The sequence below is a fragment of the Bufo gargarizans genome, chromosome 3 (assembly GCF_014858855.1).
Source record: "Bufo gargarizans isolate SCDJY-AF-19 chromosome 3, ASM1485885v1, whole genome shotgun sequence".
In the NCBI taxonomy this organism is placed as follows: Eukaryota; Metazoa; Chordata; class Amphibia; order Anura; family Bufonidae; genus Bufo; species Bufo gargarizans.
Window position 1 is genome coordinate 59,336,682 of NC_058082.1, and position 20,357 is coordinate 59,357,038.

At 42.7% G+C, this 20,357-nt stretch overlaps 1 protein-coding gene across 1 annotated transcript in view; it reads right to left on the minus strand.

Moving 5' to 3' along the window:
• Positions 1-285: 285 nt before the first annotated feature.
• Positions 286-20,357, minus strand: part of LOC122931321 (aquaporin-2-like) — an 87,115-nt gene continuing 67,043 nt past the window's right edge. The window contains exons 3-4 of the mRNA XM_044285386.1: positions 9,354-9,434; positions 286-1,572 (exon numbers count right to left, since the gene is read on the minus strand). Coding sequence (XP_044141321.1) covers positions 1,372-1,572; positions 9,354-9,434 — 282 coding nt within the window. The 3' untranslated portion in view covers positions 286-1,371. The remainder of the gene's footprint in view (positions 1,573-9,353; positions 9,435-20,357) is intronic.

Genomic DNA, 20,357 nt, shown 5'->3' on the forward strand with positions numbered 1-20,357 from the left:
TTATGATCCTCAGCTGTGTCATGTGACCAACACTCTGATCTCCAACTGCCACTGGCCAGGAAGTCAGTTATTTTTCAATTCATTCCTATGAGACTGACATTGAGGCTGCCAAATAAATACATAGAGAAACTGGCTTCCTGTCCACACATAAAATGCTGTGTTATTTGGAAAGTCAGAGTGCTGGTCACATGACACAGCTGAGGATTGGAAGGGAGGGGCTAGCTCACAAATACAGATACTGGCAAGAAGATTGCATTCACTACAGTTAACTTCATGCACCTTTTCTAACAGGTCAGAGAATAAAAATGTTGTTGTGGGAGTGCCTTTCTAATACTGTGGCCCAGATTGCACTTGGTCTAAAAGGTGTTGCAATCTGGCACAAGGCACTTGGGTTTCTGTACTTTTTGGGTGCAGAGTCACCAGAAAGTGGGCATTTTCTGTAACATGCAATTTGCTTCATACAGTAATTCTAATGTAAAATTCTGTCTCAGAGTAAGCCAACCAATAGATGGTATTAAGTTAAACATCTGTGTCTATCACTGTGCCATATTTATCATCCAGCCTGAGCCCTTGTGATAAATCAGGTGCAGGTCTAAGTGTGCAACATTTATAGGATTATTAAATCCACCTCTGTAAATCCATTTAAACAAAAGCCTATTAACACTAATATGCATTTGTTTTTAAAGGGTATGTCCACCTTTGCAACAAATGTTTTCATTGCTCCAATCAGTGCATAAAAAGGTAAAAAATTTAAGAAATGTGCAATTTCTACTTCTTCCTATTATATATTTGGTAGGTTAGCAAGAAGCAGGAGTTAGATGGAAGGGAGTGTGGCTGCAGGATCAGCCCACACAGGTTTTGTTTAAAGTATCTTACCATGTGGACACATAGATTTGCATAGTAGCTACTGTGTAGGCAAATATTTACACATAGGTGTCTGCTTTATCATTTTAGATGTATTGGAGCAAAAAAATTATAGTAAAGAAGGACATAACCTTTTTCACTATGAATCAAGGTATTGGTCATGGCATCTACGGATAAAACTATCACTAGGATATCACTAAAATCCTGGGCAATGAACACCTAATATCGCCATCTCTTATTACGGATTACCTTTTTCTAACCACAAGCGCTGTGTCAATGAGCAGGGGGACCTACTTTTACACATACCATCTTCAATAACTTTATACAATGTGCAAATATTTGGTACAAGTCTGTATATTATGTGGAATAATATATGTCCTTCATTTTTCAATATTATCTAACCTATCGTGTATTTTACTCATAGTTTCCCATAAGATATGACAAGATAAGATATGGTAAGTTAGAAAAACATCACAGTTCATTTCCATCAATTAAATGCAGTAGATATTACAATGTCTGAAGTTCCATTGATTTTCTCCTGGGCTGTTCTTGTCTTTCCTCCCACTCTTCTTCCTCTTGTTGCAAAGTTGGCATTCTTCCTAGGAACACAGATAACTTCTCAGAGAAGCTTTGCTCCTGGGGGCACAGTACATAATTATAGATCAAGGAGGCTAGGATGGCCCCTACCAAAGGTCCAATCCAGAAGATCTGCAGAGATAAATAATATGTATAAGATGAGACAACTAATTGTTCCAACATGATAGTGAGAAAGAGGGATATAAATATTCAGAAACTGTTAATCATTAACCCTTAAAGGGGTTTTCTGGGAATTTACAAGTGATGGCCAATCCTCAGGATAGGTCATCAATATCTGATCAGTGTCACTCCAAAACTCTGCATCAGCTGTTCTGCAGTAGCTCCAGTGCTGGGACTACACTTCCCCGTTCACTGTTGAATGGGCTGGTTACTAGTGATGAGCGTCAGGGGTCATATTCGAATTCGCGATGTTTCGCAAATATTTTGTAGAATTCAAATATTCGTTATATATTCAAAAAAAATTTACTCGAAAAATCGCCAATGTAATGATCACGTAATATACGAATATTACGTGATCAATACAGGCATGGGTCAAAACGGATTATATAGCACTATATTCGATATATATAGCATTTACGAATATTCTAAAAAACAACAAATATATAGCACATTTTTTTCCATCTGAAGTCCTCTCTCTTTTTCCATGATTCCTCTCTGCTTAAATTGCTTGGCAAGCAACTTGAGCAGGGAGAAAAATCATAAATTCAGATGGGAAAAAAATGACCAATATTCTAAAAAACAAATATTTAGCACTATATTGAGTATAGTGCTATATATTCCTTTTTGACCCACACCTGTATTGATCGCGTAATATTCGCATATTACGCGATCATTACATTGCCGATTTTTCGAGTAAAAAACAAAAGACGAATATTCGAAAAACGAATATATAGCACTATATTCGAAATACTTGCGAATTCTAAAAGCTGCGATATTCGCAATAAATATTCGTAATTTGAATATTCGCGCTCAACACTACTGGTTACTGCACTTCAACTGGAAACAGCCTTGCAGTAGACAGCTCTTCCACTACACAATGGTTGGAGCTGTGTAGTTCCAGTGGTGATTTTAGATGCTAAAGCTACTTTGAAACAGCTGATTGGCAGAGGTGTGAGGTGTGGGATCCCTGCCAATCAAACATTGATGGCCTGACGTGAGGATATCACTTGTAAAAATCCTGGACAACCCCTGTAAGATGAACTATATATCTCAGAGGTCTGTATATACAAATCATCAAGGGCCTTAGATTCCACCCATCACGACAGCCACACCTTAATTCATGTATACCAGGTCACTACCTCTTGAGGTGTGAAGAACACAAAGAAGCTGGCCAAGATGGGCCAGGTGGTACCGGTGCTATGCACTAGCAGAGTTGAAATATAGTCAGCAGGCCACATCATAACCAGGAGAGACAGAGAAGTACCAAAGCTTGTCAGGGCAGGTGGCTCAGGAACAGGTCATGCAATCCAGGTCAGAAACAGGAGGATTAGAACAAGACAAGAAAGAATCAAGCAGCTAGCAGAATCCAGAAGGCAGATACAGATCAATATACTGGAATACTAAGACATAAGAACACAGACCTTTGCAGGAAGCTATGGACCAATGATGCTCAGGCAACTGGAAGGAGGGCTGGACCACTTCCATAAATGCACAGGAGAATTGGGATTGGCCAAGGAGCCAGAACAATTAATGTGCGGCGGCCCTTTAAATTACTTGGAAAGACGCATGCCAGCCCTGTGCGTGCACACAGGAAGCTGGCAGGGGAGGACAGTGAGTATCTGGACTGAAAGTCCAAAACACGGCAGAGAGTAGGAGAGCGGCAGCGGCCGGCAACTGCTGTTACAGTACCCCTCCTTCCCTTAAGCCCCCTCTTCTTGTGCCCAAAACCACACAAGAACCTTTTCAGTCCACAATATAGTAAGTTTTCTTGTCATGTTTCCTTGTTGGGAGTCTGCAAGGAAGGAGGCAGGCATAGCTTATAATTAACCTCATTGGTCCTTCTCAACTCTTCAAAAGGTCTTTTCCGTCTCTTGTCTGCATTTTCTTTCATACGGGACAATGCCTTGCTGATGCAGTCTTTGGTCTGACCCCATATCTTTAAGAAATCTCTAAAGGAGTCCGCAGCTAGAATCCCTAAAGAGGTGGGGATAGGGAGAGGGGTACAAGGATGTTGTCTATAAATGACAAAGAAAGGAGGAGAGGATTCAGTAGACTTACTAGAATGGTTATTATAGGAAAACTCTGCCCAAGGTACTAATTGTACCTAGTTGTCATGTTGGACAGAGATAATTATCTAATATTTGATTGACCCGCTCTACTTGCCCGTAAGTCTAAGGATGATATCCCGAAGAATAATCCAATTTAATCTCGAGCAGCAAACAAAGAGCTCTCCAGAGTTTAGAGGTGAATTCAACTCTACAATCAGAAACTATGTGTAGAGGGAGTCCATGCAATAGGAATATGACAAAGAAATCTACAAATAGGTTTGCAAGTTTTGCAGCAGAGGGCAGAACAGATAAGGGAATGAAGTTAGAGAAACGGTCCACAACCACCCAGATAATTCACCGGGCAAAAGATGGAAGCTTGATGACAAAATCTATGGCAATGTGTAGCCAGGGGGTGTTTGGAATGGGAAGAGGTAAACCAGGAGTTTGGTGTTGGCGATTTTATTCCGTGCACATATGGTACAGACAGACACATATTCACGCACATCTTTTGGAAGTGAATCCCGGGTGAATGGCTACTTTGGAGTCATGCCAACAGGCTAATACATTCCTTAGATTATGATGTAACTGCACCCAGGTGACCGATTTCAGGTCGGCCTCAGCAGATTTGTCATCACGGTTTCAGAATAGGGGTTACCCCAAGAAACTCATATCCCGCGCCTATCAGGATGCCAAGGGCTCGGATGGAACAAAGTTGTTTACTCCCAAGCACAAAATTAGGTATGGTAAGATACATCTTATCACCCGCTATAATAACCAGTGGACAGAACTTTACAGAATTTTGGAGAATCATTGGTTCTTGCTTACGTCTGATCAAAAATTGACACCTTATGTGGATAAAAACCCGAAGATTATTGCACGCAAGGCACCTTCCTTAAAGGATCAACTTGTACGGAGTCATTTTCAGCGTCCTCTACGTGGGTTGAAAAGAGGCGTCAAACTAAAGGGCACAAACCGTGTGGCCAATGCAACGTCTGTTCATTTATGCTGGGCAAGGATAGTTTTTCAAATGGTAAGGAATGTATATGCCCTTAACAGTATGTCAACTGCCACACAAGAAGTGTTGGTTATGCAATTATTTGCCCATGCAAGAAATTGTATGTGGGACAGACCTCACAGGAATTGCGAAAAACGGATTCAACAACATATGTCAAACATCGCTTTGGCTGCTCGGGACAGGGCGTGAAAGGAGAAACCACTCACTTCTGTGGCAACACACTTTCTGGACCACCATGGAGGCAAGTATAATGGCCTCCAGGTGGTGGGTTTAGAAAAGGTTCACTACAACATTAGGGGGACACATATGACACAATGTTTGCTTAAAGCTGAATCCCGATGGATTTAAAATTTGGAATGTTTGTCTCCACAGTGTCTTAATGAATAACTTTTGTTCACTGTTTTTTATACTAGGTAATTTATTGTATGCTTTATTCACTTTTTTGTTTATTACATTTTTTTTTTGTAGATGATTTTCTTTTGCACGGGTATTGACTTGATAATTTCACTTGTTGCACTCTGGATATTCTTCTCTTTTCCTTCCCTGGAATACCTCCGTATTGGCTGGCTACCTCCTGGACTGTTTGTTGAACCTTCTGCCTGGATCTACAGTGGAGGATATTTCTTGTTCGCCCTACATGTATTTTTGGACTATACGGATCTGATGAATGACCCTGGTCTTTTCGTGTCTCCTTCATGCTTTACTATGCCATGCACCCTCCTCTGGTCCTCAGTTGCGGACTCTTACTCTGTGGGCTACAGGACAAAATACTTCCTCTCCCGCACCCCTTCCCCTCCCTTCCTTTCCTCCCCCCTCCCTTGTTGTCTTATCCCCCCTCCTCTTTTTTTTGTGTAGGATGTAAAAGATAAAAATAAATATAATTTATAATATAAAATTTTTAAAATAAATAAAATATATAAAAAATATAAATTATAAAAAAATAAAAAATATAAAAATAAGGAAATATAATCAACTTAATTAAAAATAAAAAGTATCAATTATGTAGATTAACAAATAATGTATAAAACAATCAATATAAATAATATAAAACAATTGACACAATTGATAGGTATTCAAAAGTGAGGGGCTTTAATATAAGTTTTTTTATACACACTAATCATGGTCACTGTGTCGTATATTGTATGAATTCTGTATATACTATGAATGCATACCTTATTCACTTCTTCCCTTTTTTCTGGGTGATGTTTTATGATCACAGTTTCAATATGTATATATATAGAGGTTCATGCTTATCATTTGCCCCCCTATAAGGTACTTATTCATGTTATTATTTATGTCCTATCATTTGTTTGTTCCCCCTCCCCTTTGCCTTTGTCCTCTCGCTCACATGGGCCCTCATGCGTACATGTCGAGCTTTCATTGCGTGACGCTGCTTCCAGTCCATGGAACGCAGCATACGCTTTGACCCAGTGCGACATGCTGCTTCTGCTTTTTGGAACGCTGCGCACACTGGCCTTCTAATCGTGCACTCACGCATGCGCAGATGGCAGTTCCGCCCGCCGCTTGTCTTGGCGTGCATTTCTGTCTCTGCGCCGAGCCCACACTTACGACCAGTACCTCCTCTTCCTGGGGGGTCCCTCCAATAGACCACATGTACGCCCACACCACAGGTGACTATTATTATTTTATTATGATTATATATATATATATATATATATATATAGATATGAGCTCATATTTGATATACAAACAGGCACCCCTGAGGAAGCCAGCAGAGCCTGGTGATACGCGTTGGGCGTTCTTCCCTGTCCACCACGCATACCCCCACCATGCTACTTCTATGATAAGTATTTTAATTATATCATTCATGTTGATGGATTTCATGCACTTTAATTGAATCTTACCTAGTACTTACCTATGTGGGATGATGCTTATGGTCTTGTGGTAGAGTCAGGGTGGCGTGTGGTACTCATTTGGTCCACACAGCCATGATCTATTGTATACAATGATTTCAATTTGTCTCTGTTGTGTCTGTTGTCTTCAATAAATTTGATGTGTGGCTCTTATCTCGGTATTCTTTTTCTCTTTTGGCTTACATTGTATGTTTTATACCGTGTGCTGGCACTCTTGTTCTAATTCTGATGTGCCCCGCTTTCAAGATTACTTAACAGGCTAATATATGTCTCTTTCTGGCATGTGGCACAAAGGTCTTTCCGGGTGGAATGTCTATGTCTTTAACCAAGATAGATCCACAGTAATCAAGCGAGCAAGATCGATAATGTACTGGGGTTCCTCTTGCTGGTCCAAAGAATCAAATGACTGAGACAAAGCATCAGCCTTGATGTTCTTCTCGGCTGGGCGAAAATATAACCCCCCCCCCAAAAAAAAAGAGTGCCCACCTGGCTCGGTGTGGATTTAGATGCTGTGTGGTTTGGAAATATGCAAGATTCTTGATGTAGGTTACCACTGAATGTAGGGCACCTTCCAGCAAATAACCCCATTCTTCCAGGGCTAATTTTATGGCCAGAAATTCTCTTATACAATAGTTCCTTTCAGGAAGTGAGAAGAGCTTGGAAAAGAAACCGCAGGTAATCATTTTCCCTCATCATCATTTCTGTAATAAGACTGCACCAGCTATTACGGAGGATGTAAGAGACCAAAAATTAGGAATAAACTGGCAATAAAAATTAGCAATGTCCAGATACCACTGTAAGGCAGAAAGACCCTGAGGATCTGGCCAGTTCACTACTGCATTTAGCTTCTGTAGATCCATCTGCAGACCAGTGATGAGTGGCAGAAGCAATATTCAAATTTGCGATATTTTGCAAATATTTGGGTGAATATTCTTAATATATTCCCAAATTAGAGAATTTGTGATCCGCAGTCATTCTTTTCTTGATTGAGAAAATCGGCAAAAATTAGCGATCAACACTACTCCTAAAGTCAAAGATATTGCAGCCTTCTCATTGACCCACAAGCAAGAAGCAGTGAGGGGTCATGGGTACTGATGACATTTTTTTTTTAATATTCGCGATTACGAAGATCTAGCACTATATTCTAGTTTTTGTGAATTCTCGAAGTACCAATAGTTGCGATAAAAATTGGCAATTAGAATAGTCGCAATCAACACTACTGCAGACCTGTCTCAGAGATGATGTACCCCAGGAATGGCAGAGAAGATTTCTCAAAAATAGATTATTCCTCCTTAACTGCCATAGAACTAACAGTACATGTCTTCGGTGAGAAGTCAGATCTGGAGAATAAATCAAAATATCTTCTAGATAAACTAGTGCCAAAGGATGGGACGGCGGCATAGTCATACAAGCAAAGGGTCAGGGCAGGCAGCTCAGGAACAGGTCAGGCAATCCAGGTCAGAACCAGAACAAAACAGGCAAGGGTCAGGCAGGTAGCAGAATCCAGAAGGCAGACACGGGTCAATATACTGGAACACTGAGAAGTAAGAACACAGATTCGCGGGGTGCTATGGACTAATCACTCTCAGGCAACTGGAAGGAAGGCTGGGATTGGCCAAGGAGCCAGAACAATTAATGTGCGCTGGCCCTTTAAATTACTTGCATGCTTGCCCTGTGCGTGCGCCAGCAGAGAGACATGCCGCACTATGGAACTTAAAGAAGATAGGGGTGGATGCACCCGGGTAGGACAACACGGGCCCGAACTGAAAGCCCAAGGCTGCAGCATTGAGTAGGGTAAGGGTGGGGGCCAGCAACTGCCGTTACACACCCCTTTACTTTATAGTTAAAACCGATTGTATCTATTTTATGATACATTGTAGTAGGTATCAAATCTGTTTTATCTTGTGTTATTCATTATGAAATTTCAGTTGAGAGAAAAGTATGTCTTATTCTGAGCTTAGAAGGTGAGACCACCTTAATAAAATGCAACACCAGTCGGTAATAGAATGACTATGTAGACAAGATGACACCTTCTTAAGTCATATATTTACACTGTATCATTAACATAATTCAATGGCATGATATTGAAGTGTTATGGAATTGAAACTCGCAGTGAAAGGAATATTAAAGTGGTTATCCAATATCAGATAATATCAGAAACATCCTCCCCATGTGCCGGGCCCCTCACAGTTAATAAACTTACCCTGCTCCCTGCACCACTCCTGGTCCCCGCACCGAGGCTGCTGCTTCTCCCTGCACAACAATCAAAACATCTGGTGGGGAAGGGGAGCAGCCAATGGCAGGCGGGGATGGGGATGGGGACGAGCCTCCCTAGCGTCACCCGCAATGCTAAGGAGACTTGCCCCCGTCCCCGCCTGCCATTGGCTGCTCCCCTTCCCCACCAGATGTTTTGATTGGTGTGCAGGGAGAAGCAGCAGCAGCGGTGTGGGGACCAGGAGCGGTGCAGGGAGCAGGGTAAGTTTATTAACTGTGAGGGGCCCGGTACATGTTTTCATCTGTGTGCAAGGACAAGTAGCAGCGGCGGTGCGCGGACCAGGAGCGGAGCATAGAGCGGGGTAAGTATATAACCTGTGAGGGGCCCGGCACATGGGGGGTGGGTCGTTTCTGAAATCGGATAACCCCTTTAAGGTATATGCTTTACTTTATCATCTTTGATCGGTGCCCAATATAGATGCCTATTATTTAGATTCAGGATCATAAATGGTAGCTCAGTAATTGTCACTCTTTGTCATATTAGTAAGGTCTTCATATTAGCGGTTCCTTCATTTGTCTTACCCAGTGTGTGTTAAAATTTCCAACTACCAAAGCTGGTCCAAATGAGCGCGCTGGATTCATTGAACAGCCGGTGAAATAAATCTAAATCCAAAGGACAAAAGAACAGTTTACATTAGGAACATTGCAACAGCGTTGGTGGAAATTCAGTCTCTACACACATACCGTATTACTCATTACCATTACTCACACAGATTCACTCATGGCAACGTGTTTCAACTTACAAGCAAATAAAGGTAAGGCCTACTGGATTCGGCAATCCAGACGCAAATGGATGCATTTGTGAGACAGATCCGGATGCGGATCTATTTTCCCGTCTTTCAGGTTGTCATCCGGAAAAATTGATTCGGTATTTTTTTTTCTTCACATTTTTAAAGGTCTGCACATGCTGCAGTATTTTCTCCGACCAAAAAACGAAAGAGGGACTGAGCTGATGCATACATTCAGAATGCATTAGGGTAAAACTGATTAGTTTTTTTTTCCAGTTATGAGTCCCTAGGATGGAGCTCAATACCGGAAAAGAAAAACGCTAGTGTGAAAGTTCCCTTAGTTTTAGTTTTTTATTTCATCATAAATAAATTTCTGTTTTTGTTTTTTCCTCCCCACTTAAAACGATCCATAGGTTTTTTATTTATTTTTTTGTATAGTCCTATGAGAGCTTTCTTTTGTGGGATTGGTAGTATTTTTTCAATGCCACAATTTAAAGTTCCATGTAATGTATTGCGAGACTCCTTCCTTCTAACTGCTTAGATACTGTGACCACTATTGAGTGTGCAGTGAGACATTGAGGAGAGGATATAAGATGGGAGAGGTGGTAGTTGTACCCACAAATCACAGTCTCAGTCCTTACACTGGTACTCCGTAGGGTAATTCAGTGACAGGAGGGCACAGCCTTTCTTCCCTCGGCATACACCCTTCTTCAGACATAGATTTACACTGTATCATTAACATATTTCAATAGCACGATATTAAAGTAGTATGGAATTGAAACTTGTAGTTAAAGGAATATTAAGGTATATGCTCACTTAAAACGATCCATAGCTTTATTTTTATTTTTTTGTATAGTCATATGAGGGCTTGCTTTTGTGGGATTGGTTGTCTTTTTTCTATGTCACCATTTAAAGTTCCATATAATGCATTACGAGACTATAAAGAATTATGATTAGGTGGAAAGGGAAACAAAAACAATTCAACCACAGACTCCTCTGACTGAATTAACCAGGTTTTAGACCAAGTCAGACGCCTGACAACCTAACATGATGAGCCACGGTGTTAACCCTTAACTGTCTCAAAATAATGCTATTAAACATTAAAATACAATAAATCAGAACATTTCACTTAAGAATACAGTAACACTGTTCTGGGGTATTGCAACTGTGGCATCTGAGGGGTTAAACAACTCGACTTGGAGTTTCCTGTGACCCCTGCAGTTGCAGACAGCACCCCGTTGTAGTGAATGGGAGCTATGCAAACAGAATAGCAAAGCAAGCTACTGTATGTCATTTCCGAAACTCTGTGGCGAGATGGAATAAAAACTACAGCTATGTGTCTGTGCAAATAGTTTGATAGGCAGGTCGATGGTGACAGATACCCTTTACAGATATTAACGCAAAATTCCTTAATATGGTATTTAAAAACCTATTTAACTTTCCTAAATATAGAAGTTTTGTTGAGTGTAACTGATCATATTCTTAGCCAAAGAGAAATATGTACAATGTCTAATATACAGTAAATTTGTTATGGAGTGGTTAGCCAACAGCAACTCAAATACTACTTTATTCTCATCATAGACTTTTACAGCATACTGCTAGGATAAGCCATACAAATATGACTGGTTGGGAACCTGTGATCAGACCTCCAAACCCACTATCCTGGTCACTAGTGTTGAGTGAATAGAAGCATCTGAAGCGGAATTCAATGCGAAGTTTAGGAAAAATGTTATTCTCTGTGAAGCTGAATGTCCTCGTGCTTCATGGTAGTGAATCAATGTTTCCTAAAATGGTGGCTAAAAAGGAAAAATTATACTCGCCTCATCTACTTGAACGCAGAGAGACTGTCCGCTCCCGTCTTGATTAAATAAAACCCACCAAAGTATCTGCACGAGCATGAAGACGTCATCACATGATCAGGCGCGGCCAGCTTGATGACGTGGTGACATCTTCACGCTTACTGCAGGTGCTTTGGTGGGTTTTCTTCAATCAAGACAGGAACAGGCGTCCTTTCCACGATCAAGTGGATAAGTTGAGTATGTATATATATTTTTTTAACCCTGGATTAAGGGGCTAAATGAGAAGGGGGCGGCACAATCACCATTCCCCGTCATTGCGCCCATTTCATACAATGAAATGTGATTTGTGACAATGTAATCCATAACAAATCGAATTTCTTGACAAAGTTCTGTGAACCAACAAAATCAAATTTTTCAAAACTTTTCTTATCACTACTGGTCACCTTCTGTGCAAGGAAGTGCAACTCTGCCCCATTCAAATGAAATGTCCCAGTGGGTGACCTGGAGCATCGATGTGCAGGCAAACACTGAGGACACTTCAGCAGTCGAACCCCCAGTGTTCAGTAAGGGACTGCATGTCCTATTTAATTAGTGAACACACCTAATGCACTTTAAGGTAAAATCGAAGATAATAACACCCTATAAAATCATATTTTAGCTAAATATTTTTGCAATTCATAGCGCCTGCCATGACTGTTGGGTGGACAATGGACTTCTTTAAAAATTTTCTTTAAAAGCTTGGAGACTAACAAGATGAACAACTCAGTACCAGTACTGTAATTGCTCTGCTATACGCTGATATTTTTAAGTCCTCCATCCATCCTATTTATTAGATCATCAATAGCAAGAATTATTGAGCTTTATCATTTTTAAGTTATGATGAGCTGTGAACGTTAATGGCAGCATCAAAGAAGATCTGACATGTAAATTCTCCTCTCTCCTTCAGGATTCCATCTGCTCGGATCTCATACTGTGTGATGTATCATGGATGGAATGGTTTATATAGTCATCAGTGACTTGTGGGGATCATTATGCACTATTAATAAAGTTTAATCACATGCTTCAGGTCTCATGCGTGATTTACCAGCACTGATGTCAGTGCTCTGTCACTTGGGTCGCACACTGAGCGTTGTATGGTATCTTACACAATAGTGAGGTATAAGATGACAGGAGGCGCAGCATATTTCACAATTCTAGGAGTTTCTTGGAATTGCCTGCAGAAAGAGTTGAGCAATTGAAGCAAAAGTAAAGTTCTGAAAAGAATTCATCTCACTGCCAAATTAAGTCTATTAGTCACTATTAGGATAGTTCACATTGGACACAAATATTGCTATATCAGGTGTATGGAAGTGCAAGCAGCTGGAAAACAGCACCATAGCTGTATCATAAGAACGTGGTTCTGCTTCTTTGCTTAATTTTCTGTCCCCTTTATATAATATACTCATCACCATTGAAGTTGCAACATCAAGAAATACAAACTGTAAAGTAGAAAGTAGCTAAGATCTGCATATGACCAAATTTTAAACACCGATCTGTGGCATGTGGAAGGGGCATAAAAGCCAAACTAAAAGAAAAGTATTTTAGCCACATGAATCCTCAAAAGATATGATCAAGACGTGTGGGATGATTGTGTGATGCCTCCTGTCCATCGACAAGTCACGTATCACCACTTGTCACAAACTGAGAGGGATAGAACCCTTGAACTGAGAGACCTTGCTTTATCACTCCGGCAGATTGGTATGTGCTTAGGCCAAGAGGTCAGCATTGTATAATGTTGCATGTCTCGGAGAATGGGAGAACAACAAAAAACTGGAATGACAGCAAGAGGTACACAGCGGCAAACCTGTGCATGGACAGACGGATTAGAGTAATGGTGCATAGTGATCCATTCTGTACTGCAAGTGAAACTACACGTTACATCCTAAGTCTAGGGCAGCAAACACTACCTAAACAAACCATCAGAAGGTGGTTCCACAACTAATGTTGAGTGAATCGAACTCCATGAAGTGGAATTTGATCCGAAGTTCAGGGAAAATTCGATTCACCAAGGTCGAATTTCCTCGTGCTTTGTGGTAGAGAATCAATTTTCCTTGAATGGTGGTAAAAAAAATAAAAAAAATCTAACTTCTCTCATTTGTTTGAGCGTGAAGAGCCGGCTGCCGCCATCTTGATTGAAGATATCACACAAAATCCCTAGCGCAGTGAAGTATGATGTCACCACGTCGGCCGACGTCGGGCCGCTTGAGATTTAGCGCTAGATCTTCAATCAAGAAGGCGGCAGCTGGCTCTTCATGATCAAATGGATGAGGTAAGTATAATTTTTTTATTTATTTTACACTGTATTATTGCTGACAGATGCAGCGATCAGCAATGAATGCGGCATCTGAGGAGTACAATGAATGGGGGCGGCGCAATCACCGCTCCCTGTCATTGCACCCACTAGTTACATAGAAATGTGACATTGAGAGGGTGAAATGTGACATGGAGGGGGAGAAATGTGACAGGGAGGGGTGAAATGTGACATGGAGGGGGGGAAATGTCACATTTCTCACCCTTCATGTCACATTTCTCCCCCTCCATGTCACATTTTTCCCCCTTCATGTCACATCACCCCCTCCTTTTTACATCACCCCCTTTGTGTCACATTTCTTCCCCCCATGTCACATCATCCCCCCATGTCACATTTCTCCCCCTCCATGCCACATTTCTCCCCCTCCATGTCACAACACCCCCCCCCCCCATCTGGCATTTCTCCCCCTACATGTCACATTTCTTTCCCCTCCATGTCACATTTCTCCCCCCTCCATGTCACATCACCCTCTCCATGTCACATTTCTCATCCCACCCCATGTCACATTTCTCATCCCACCCCATGTCACTTTTCTCCCCCTCAATGTCACATAACCCCCTCCATGTTACATCACCCCCACCGAGTTCTGGTGGGGGCGCGCCAAAATGTAGCTTTGCTTGTGTTGGCAAAAATCCTTGCACCGGCCCTGATAGAGGGGATTGATATACCGGCTTCAACAAAATATTAATTGAGGCTTGCGATACACCAGCTTCCACCAAATATTGATTAAGGGGTTTGGTTTACCGGCTTCAAGCAAATACTCATTATTGGGTTCTATATACCTGTTTCCACAAAATTCTGATACAGGGTATTGATATACTGGCTTCCACCAAATATTGATTGCGGCCTGCTATACCCCAGCTTCCACCAAATATTGATTAAGGGGTTTGACTTATCATCTTCCAGCAAATTTTCATTATTGGGTTCTATATACCTGTTTCCACAAAATACTGATAGAGTGGATTGATATACCGGCTTCCACCAAATAATGATTGAGGCCTGCCATATGCCAGCCTCCCACAAATATTGATTAAGGGGTTTGACTCACTAGCTTCCAGCAAATACTCAATATTGGGTTCTATATACCTGTTTCCACAAAATACTGATAGAGGGGATTGATATACCAGCTTCCACCAAATATTGATTAAGGGGTTTGATTTACCGGCTTCCAGCAAATACTCATTATTGGGTTCTATATATCTGTTTCCACAAAATACCGATACAGGGTATTGATATACCGGCTTCCACCAAATATTGATTGAGAAAAAGAATTTAAGAAATAAGATTGGCACAGATTTCTTATATTCATTCTTATATTCATTTTCTTATATTCATTTCTCCATTTATCTGAGGGTGTCAGTCCTAGATTAGAGCACCTATCTCCATAGATTTATCCAGGTGAGCCACCATTGCTTCCAGTATTTAAATATTGATTGAGGCCTGCGATACACCAGCTTCCACCAAATATTGATTAAGGGGTTTGATTTACCGGCTTCCAGTGAATACTCATAATTGGATTCTATATACCTGTTTTCACAAAATACTGATAGAGGGGATTGATATACCAGCTTCCACCAAATATTGATTGAGGCCTGCGATACACCAGCTTCCCACAAATATTGATTAAGGGGTTTTATTTACCAGCTTCCAGTAAATACTAATTATTGGGTTCTATATACCTGTTCCAAAAAATACTAATACAGGGTATTAATATACTGGCTTCCACCAAATATTGATTGAGGCCTGCGATACATCATATTCCACCAAATATTGATTATGGGGTTTGATTCACCAGCTTCCAGCAAATACTCATTATTGGGTTCTATATACCTGTTTACAGAAAATACTGATACAGGGTATTTATATATCGGCTTCCACCAAATATTGATTGAGGCCTGCGATACACCAGCTTCCACCAAATATTGATTAAGGGGTTTTATTTACCATCTTCAAGCAAATACTCATTATTGGGTTCTATATACCTGTTTCCTCAAAATACTGATAGAGGGTATTGATATACCTGCTTCTGCAAAATATTGATTGAGGCCTGCGATATACCTGCTTCCACAAATATTGCTCTTCTATAGAATATTTGTCACAGAGTCATTTTGAAAATGACAGGCAGAGGAGGAAGCTGGCCATTCCACGGGGGTGGTAGGGGTCGGCAGGTGCACCAGACCGGAGCCTTAGTGGGAAGTTGGAGAAGGTGCGTGCGATTACATTAAAGGACACACCAGAATTGGTTGAGTGGTTCACTCAGCCTTCTGCTTCTGCACCCTCCTCATCCTCTCTATCAGCACCCTCCTCACTCTCTGCTGTGCACCCACAAAGACACCACCACCATAGCCCCTCAACTCGAGTCGAGGAATTATTTTCCATTCCCAGACCTTACTGATGGGCAGCCATTCTTGGCATCATAGGAGGAAGAGGAGGTAGCAATGGCCTCCACCCAGCGGTCTGATGACAGTACCCAGATCAGCCCAAGGAGGGTAGTCCCTGTTGCTGTCAACTCCGAGTTCTCTAATGTCAGTGGTGGTGAAAGTTACGATGATGACGTGTCGATGGACGTCACGTGGGTGCCCACAAGAGAGGAAGAGGAGGGGAGTTCAGAGAGAGAGAGAGGGACCAGCAGATAGGGAGGAGGAGGAGAAGCAGGCAGAACTAACAGTGCACAGGAGGCAAAAAGCAGACTGCAAATTAATCTGGAGCGAGCCATCCACCATGTGTGGTCACAGCTGGTGCTCCCAGGATGCCAGAACATTGCTCTGCAGTGTGGGCTTTTTTTTAACGTGTCAGCTGCTGACAATAGTGTTGCCATCTGAAGCCTGTGCTGTCAACGCATAAGTCGCGGAAAGCCCAACATTCACCTAGGGACGACCGCCTTAAGAAGGCACCTGGCCTCCCATCACCAAGCCCAGTGGGAGCAAGACCGTCAGAACTAGTGTTGATCACGTATATTCGAATTGCGAATTTTTATTGCAAATATCGGCACTTCAAGAATTCACGAATATTTAGAATATAGTGATATATATTCGTAATTTCGAATATTCAAGATTTTTTTTTAAACAGTACACATGATCCCTCCCTGCTTCTAGCTTGTGGGCCAAAGAGAAGGCTTCAATATCTTTGACTTTAGGAGTAGTGTTGATTGCAAATTTTTGTACTGCAAATTTTTATCACAAATTTTTCAATTGCCGATTTACGCAATCAAGAAAATAATGATTGAGATAACGAATTCGCTAATTTGCTAATATATGGCGAATATTCGCCCAAATATTCGTGAAATATCACTAATTCGAATATTGCCCCAGTTGCTCATCACTAGTCAGAACCCACAAAGCCACACCCCCGGCGCTCCACGTCCTGCCTTTTCTCCTTCTCTCTCCTCCCATTTGTCCTCCACTCCACTTTCCACAATGCCGTCGTCGTGTTCATCTGGCAAAAGGCAGGCTTCCATGGCCCAAATTTTCGGACGTAAAAAGTAGATGACACCGGATAACCCTCTTGCCCAATGGCTGACCGCCGGCTTCTCGGAGCTGCTAGTCCGCCAACTACTGCCATATAAACTGGTGGACTCAGAGGCCTTTAGAAAATTTGTGGCCATTGGCACACCACAATGGAAGGTCCCCGGAAGGAAATATTTCTCATCCCAGAGCTATATGGCCATTGTGGTAATGTGAACAGTGCTGGAAGGTGTGTTGTCCCACTCAGGTACCTCAGATGGGTGAGACAGATAAAATCCAGAGAGTGGTAGTGGTTTCAGCAAAAGCATTGTTTGCTGAGACAGTTTTGCATATATTTTCCGGGCGAGATTTTACTTAGAAAGGCAGTTAGGCTTGATAGTGGGAGCTGCCAGTCCACACCCTTTTGGCACGGGTATTCCCTTTCACCTGAGGTGATCGCAGGTGAGGCCTGCTGAAATCAGGCTGGCATAAAGTACCTCCCAGTATGTCAGTGTGGGGGAAAAAATTAGTCCTGCAGGAAGCTCTGTAAAAGTGGTCTCAGCCGGGCTGGCTGAGGGGCCATGGGGCTGGGTGATAGCCTGAACTTTGGGGAACTCAGTCGGCAGGACTGCTAGACCACATACCCCCAAAGGTTCTGGACTTACTACAGCCTGAGAGGGTGGAAAAGCTGCATGTTATTACCGTGTGTGAACGGTACTTTAAGTGAGGTAGGGATATTTCATGTTTAGTTAGAGCCCAGACAGGCAAGGTGTTAATTTATGTTTGTTCTGTGAAAATAAAGCTCACATTTGGTGTTTGTTCTGTGAAAATAAAGCTCACATTTGGACCTTGAATTTGGTGTCTGGCGAAGATACTTGTGAGAGTGACTCCTGGAAGAGAGCTAATCCCTTACACCATGTTCAGCGGCAAGTGAATGAATCTCTGGCACACAGTGTCGGTGCCAAGATACATCTGATCGCAGACACATGGTCTAGTAAACACGGGCAGGGAAGGTACATAACTTTTACTGCCCACTGGGTGAACCTTCTGACGGCTGTCAAGCATGCAACCCGTGGCACCCCTGTGGATTTGATGTTACCGCCACGGATTGCATGCAGGCCTGCCTCTTTTTCTCCTCCTCCTACTCTATCCTCCGTCTCCTCCTCGGCTGACTCATCCTTTTCCATTGCTACCGCCTTTTCTGCGGCACCTCCCCAGCTCCCCAGAACCTATTTGACGTGCCTGGTTAGATGTTGCCATGCTGCAGCTGTTGTGCCTGGAAGCCAAGAGCCACACCGGTCCTACACTCCTTTCAGCTCTGCGGTCACAGTCCGATCAGTGGCAAACCCCCCTCAATTTGACAGTTCGTAAAGTGGCATGCGACAACGGTGCCAATTTGCTGAGCACGCTGAAACAGGGCAAAATGACATACGTGCCGTGCATGGCACATGTCCTAAACTTAGTTGTGCAGCGATTCGTTGTCAAATACCCCGGGGACCAGGACGTCTTGCGGCAGGCCAGGAAAATCACTGGCCATTTTAGAAGATCTTACACGGCCTTGCCTTGCTGACGTTCAGCGGCGACACCACTTGCCCGTCAGACGTCTGATTTGTGACTGCCCGAAGCGCTGGAACTCCACCTTGTATATGCTTCATAGGCTGCTCCAGCAGTAACGTGCCGTTAACGACTACCTGTACGAACTCTGTGGCAGGACAGGTTCTGGGGAGCTTGTTTTTATTCACTGCGCCAGTGGCTGCTCATGTGTGATGCATGCAGACTTCTGGGGCCATTTGATGAGATCACCAAACTGGTCAGTCGCAGCCAGGGCGCCATCAGTGACATCGTACCTTACACCTTCTTTCTAGAGCCTGCATTACGTCGTGTCATTGATCAAGCCATTGAGGAGCAGGAGCAAGAAAGATGAGGAAGTCGCAATGCTAAATGAATTCCCAGAGGGGGGGCTACTCCATCTGAGACAAGTCAGCGGGAGTCTGAAGAGGAGTCAGAGAAGGATGGTGTCTGGGGGGAGGAGGAGGAGCAAGAAGAGCAGGCCTTAAACTTGTTTGGGATCTCTGGTGTTGTCCGTGGCTGAGGGGAGGAGACGGAGGATGACAATCTCCTGGGTAATGAGCAGGAGTCAGGCTGCTCCACCGCTTCCAATTTAGTGCAAATGGGGACCTTCATGCTCCAGTGTTTGAAGAGGGACCCATGTATAAAAGGCATAAAGGGCAAGGACCAGTACCGGGTGGCAACATACTTAGACCCCTGGTACAAACACAAAATGGCCGACATGTTACCAGCATCACAGAGCGTTGTCAGAATGCAGCATTTCCAGGCCTTGCTTCGAGAGATGCTACATTGTGCTGTTGCGGGTTCTGGCAGAGGAATTTCAACCCACAGAGAAACAGTTTTGGGTACCAATCCTACAGCGCATGCAAGAAGAGGGCGGTTTGAATATGTATTGGTCACTTCGGATATGAGATCATTCTTGCAGCCAACCCATCGGCAGCCTCCCTCCGGATCCAGCCTCAGAGAACTTCTAGAGCGACAGGTGTCCGACTACATCGGGTGAATGGCCGATGTGGATGCTCTGAGAAGCAAGGAACCCCTTGACTACTGGTTGTGCAGGCTTTACCTGTGGCTAGAGCTGGCACAATTTGCCATGGAACTATTGGCTTGCCCCTCATTCAGTGTCCTGTCCGAAAGGGTGTTTAGCGCAGGAGGGGGTATCGTGACCGATAAGCGCACTCGCCTAACTCACGACTACCTCACATTTTAAAAAATTAATGAAGCATGGATCTCGGAGGAATTCAACACCTGTGACGACCATGTTTAATTGAATTTCCTCATGCCAACCCACACATATCCACCACCACAAAGAACAAACAATGGTCCCTGTCTTAGGTAAATACAGCGGCTTATAAGGCCTTTTCTGTCCAGTGAAAGCCTAATGTTTGGGGCCACAAAGGAATTCAACACCTGTGACGACCACGTGTTATCGAATTTCATCTATTATAATTTTTTTATTTTTTTTTTCAAGAGGGGGGATTTCATTAGCCATGTTTATAATCCAATTTTATATTTTTAGTTCTTTTAAACATATGTATTTGACATGTATTTGTGCTGGCCTGCAGTAAAATTGATATCCAATAACCGTTTAAAGGGCTTCTGTCAGCCCACTAAACCCTTTTTTTTTTTCCCCGTTA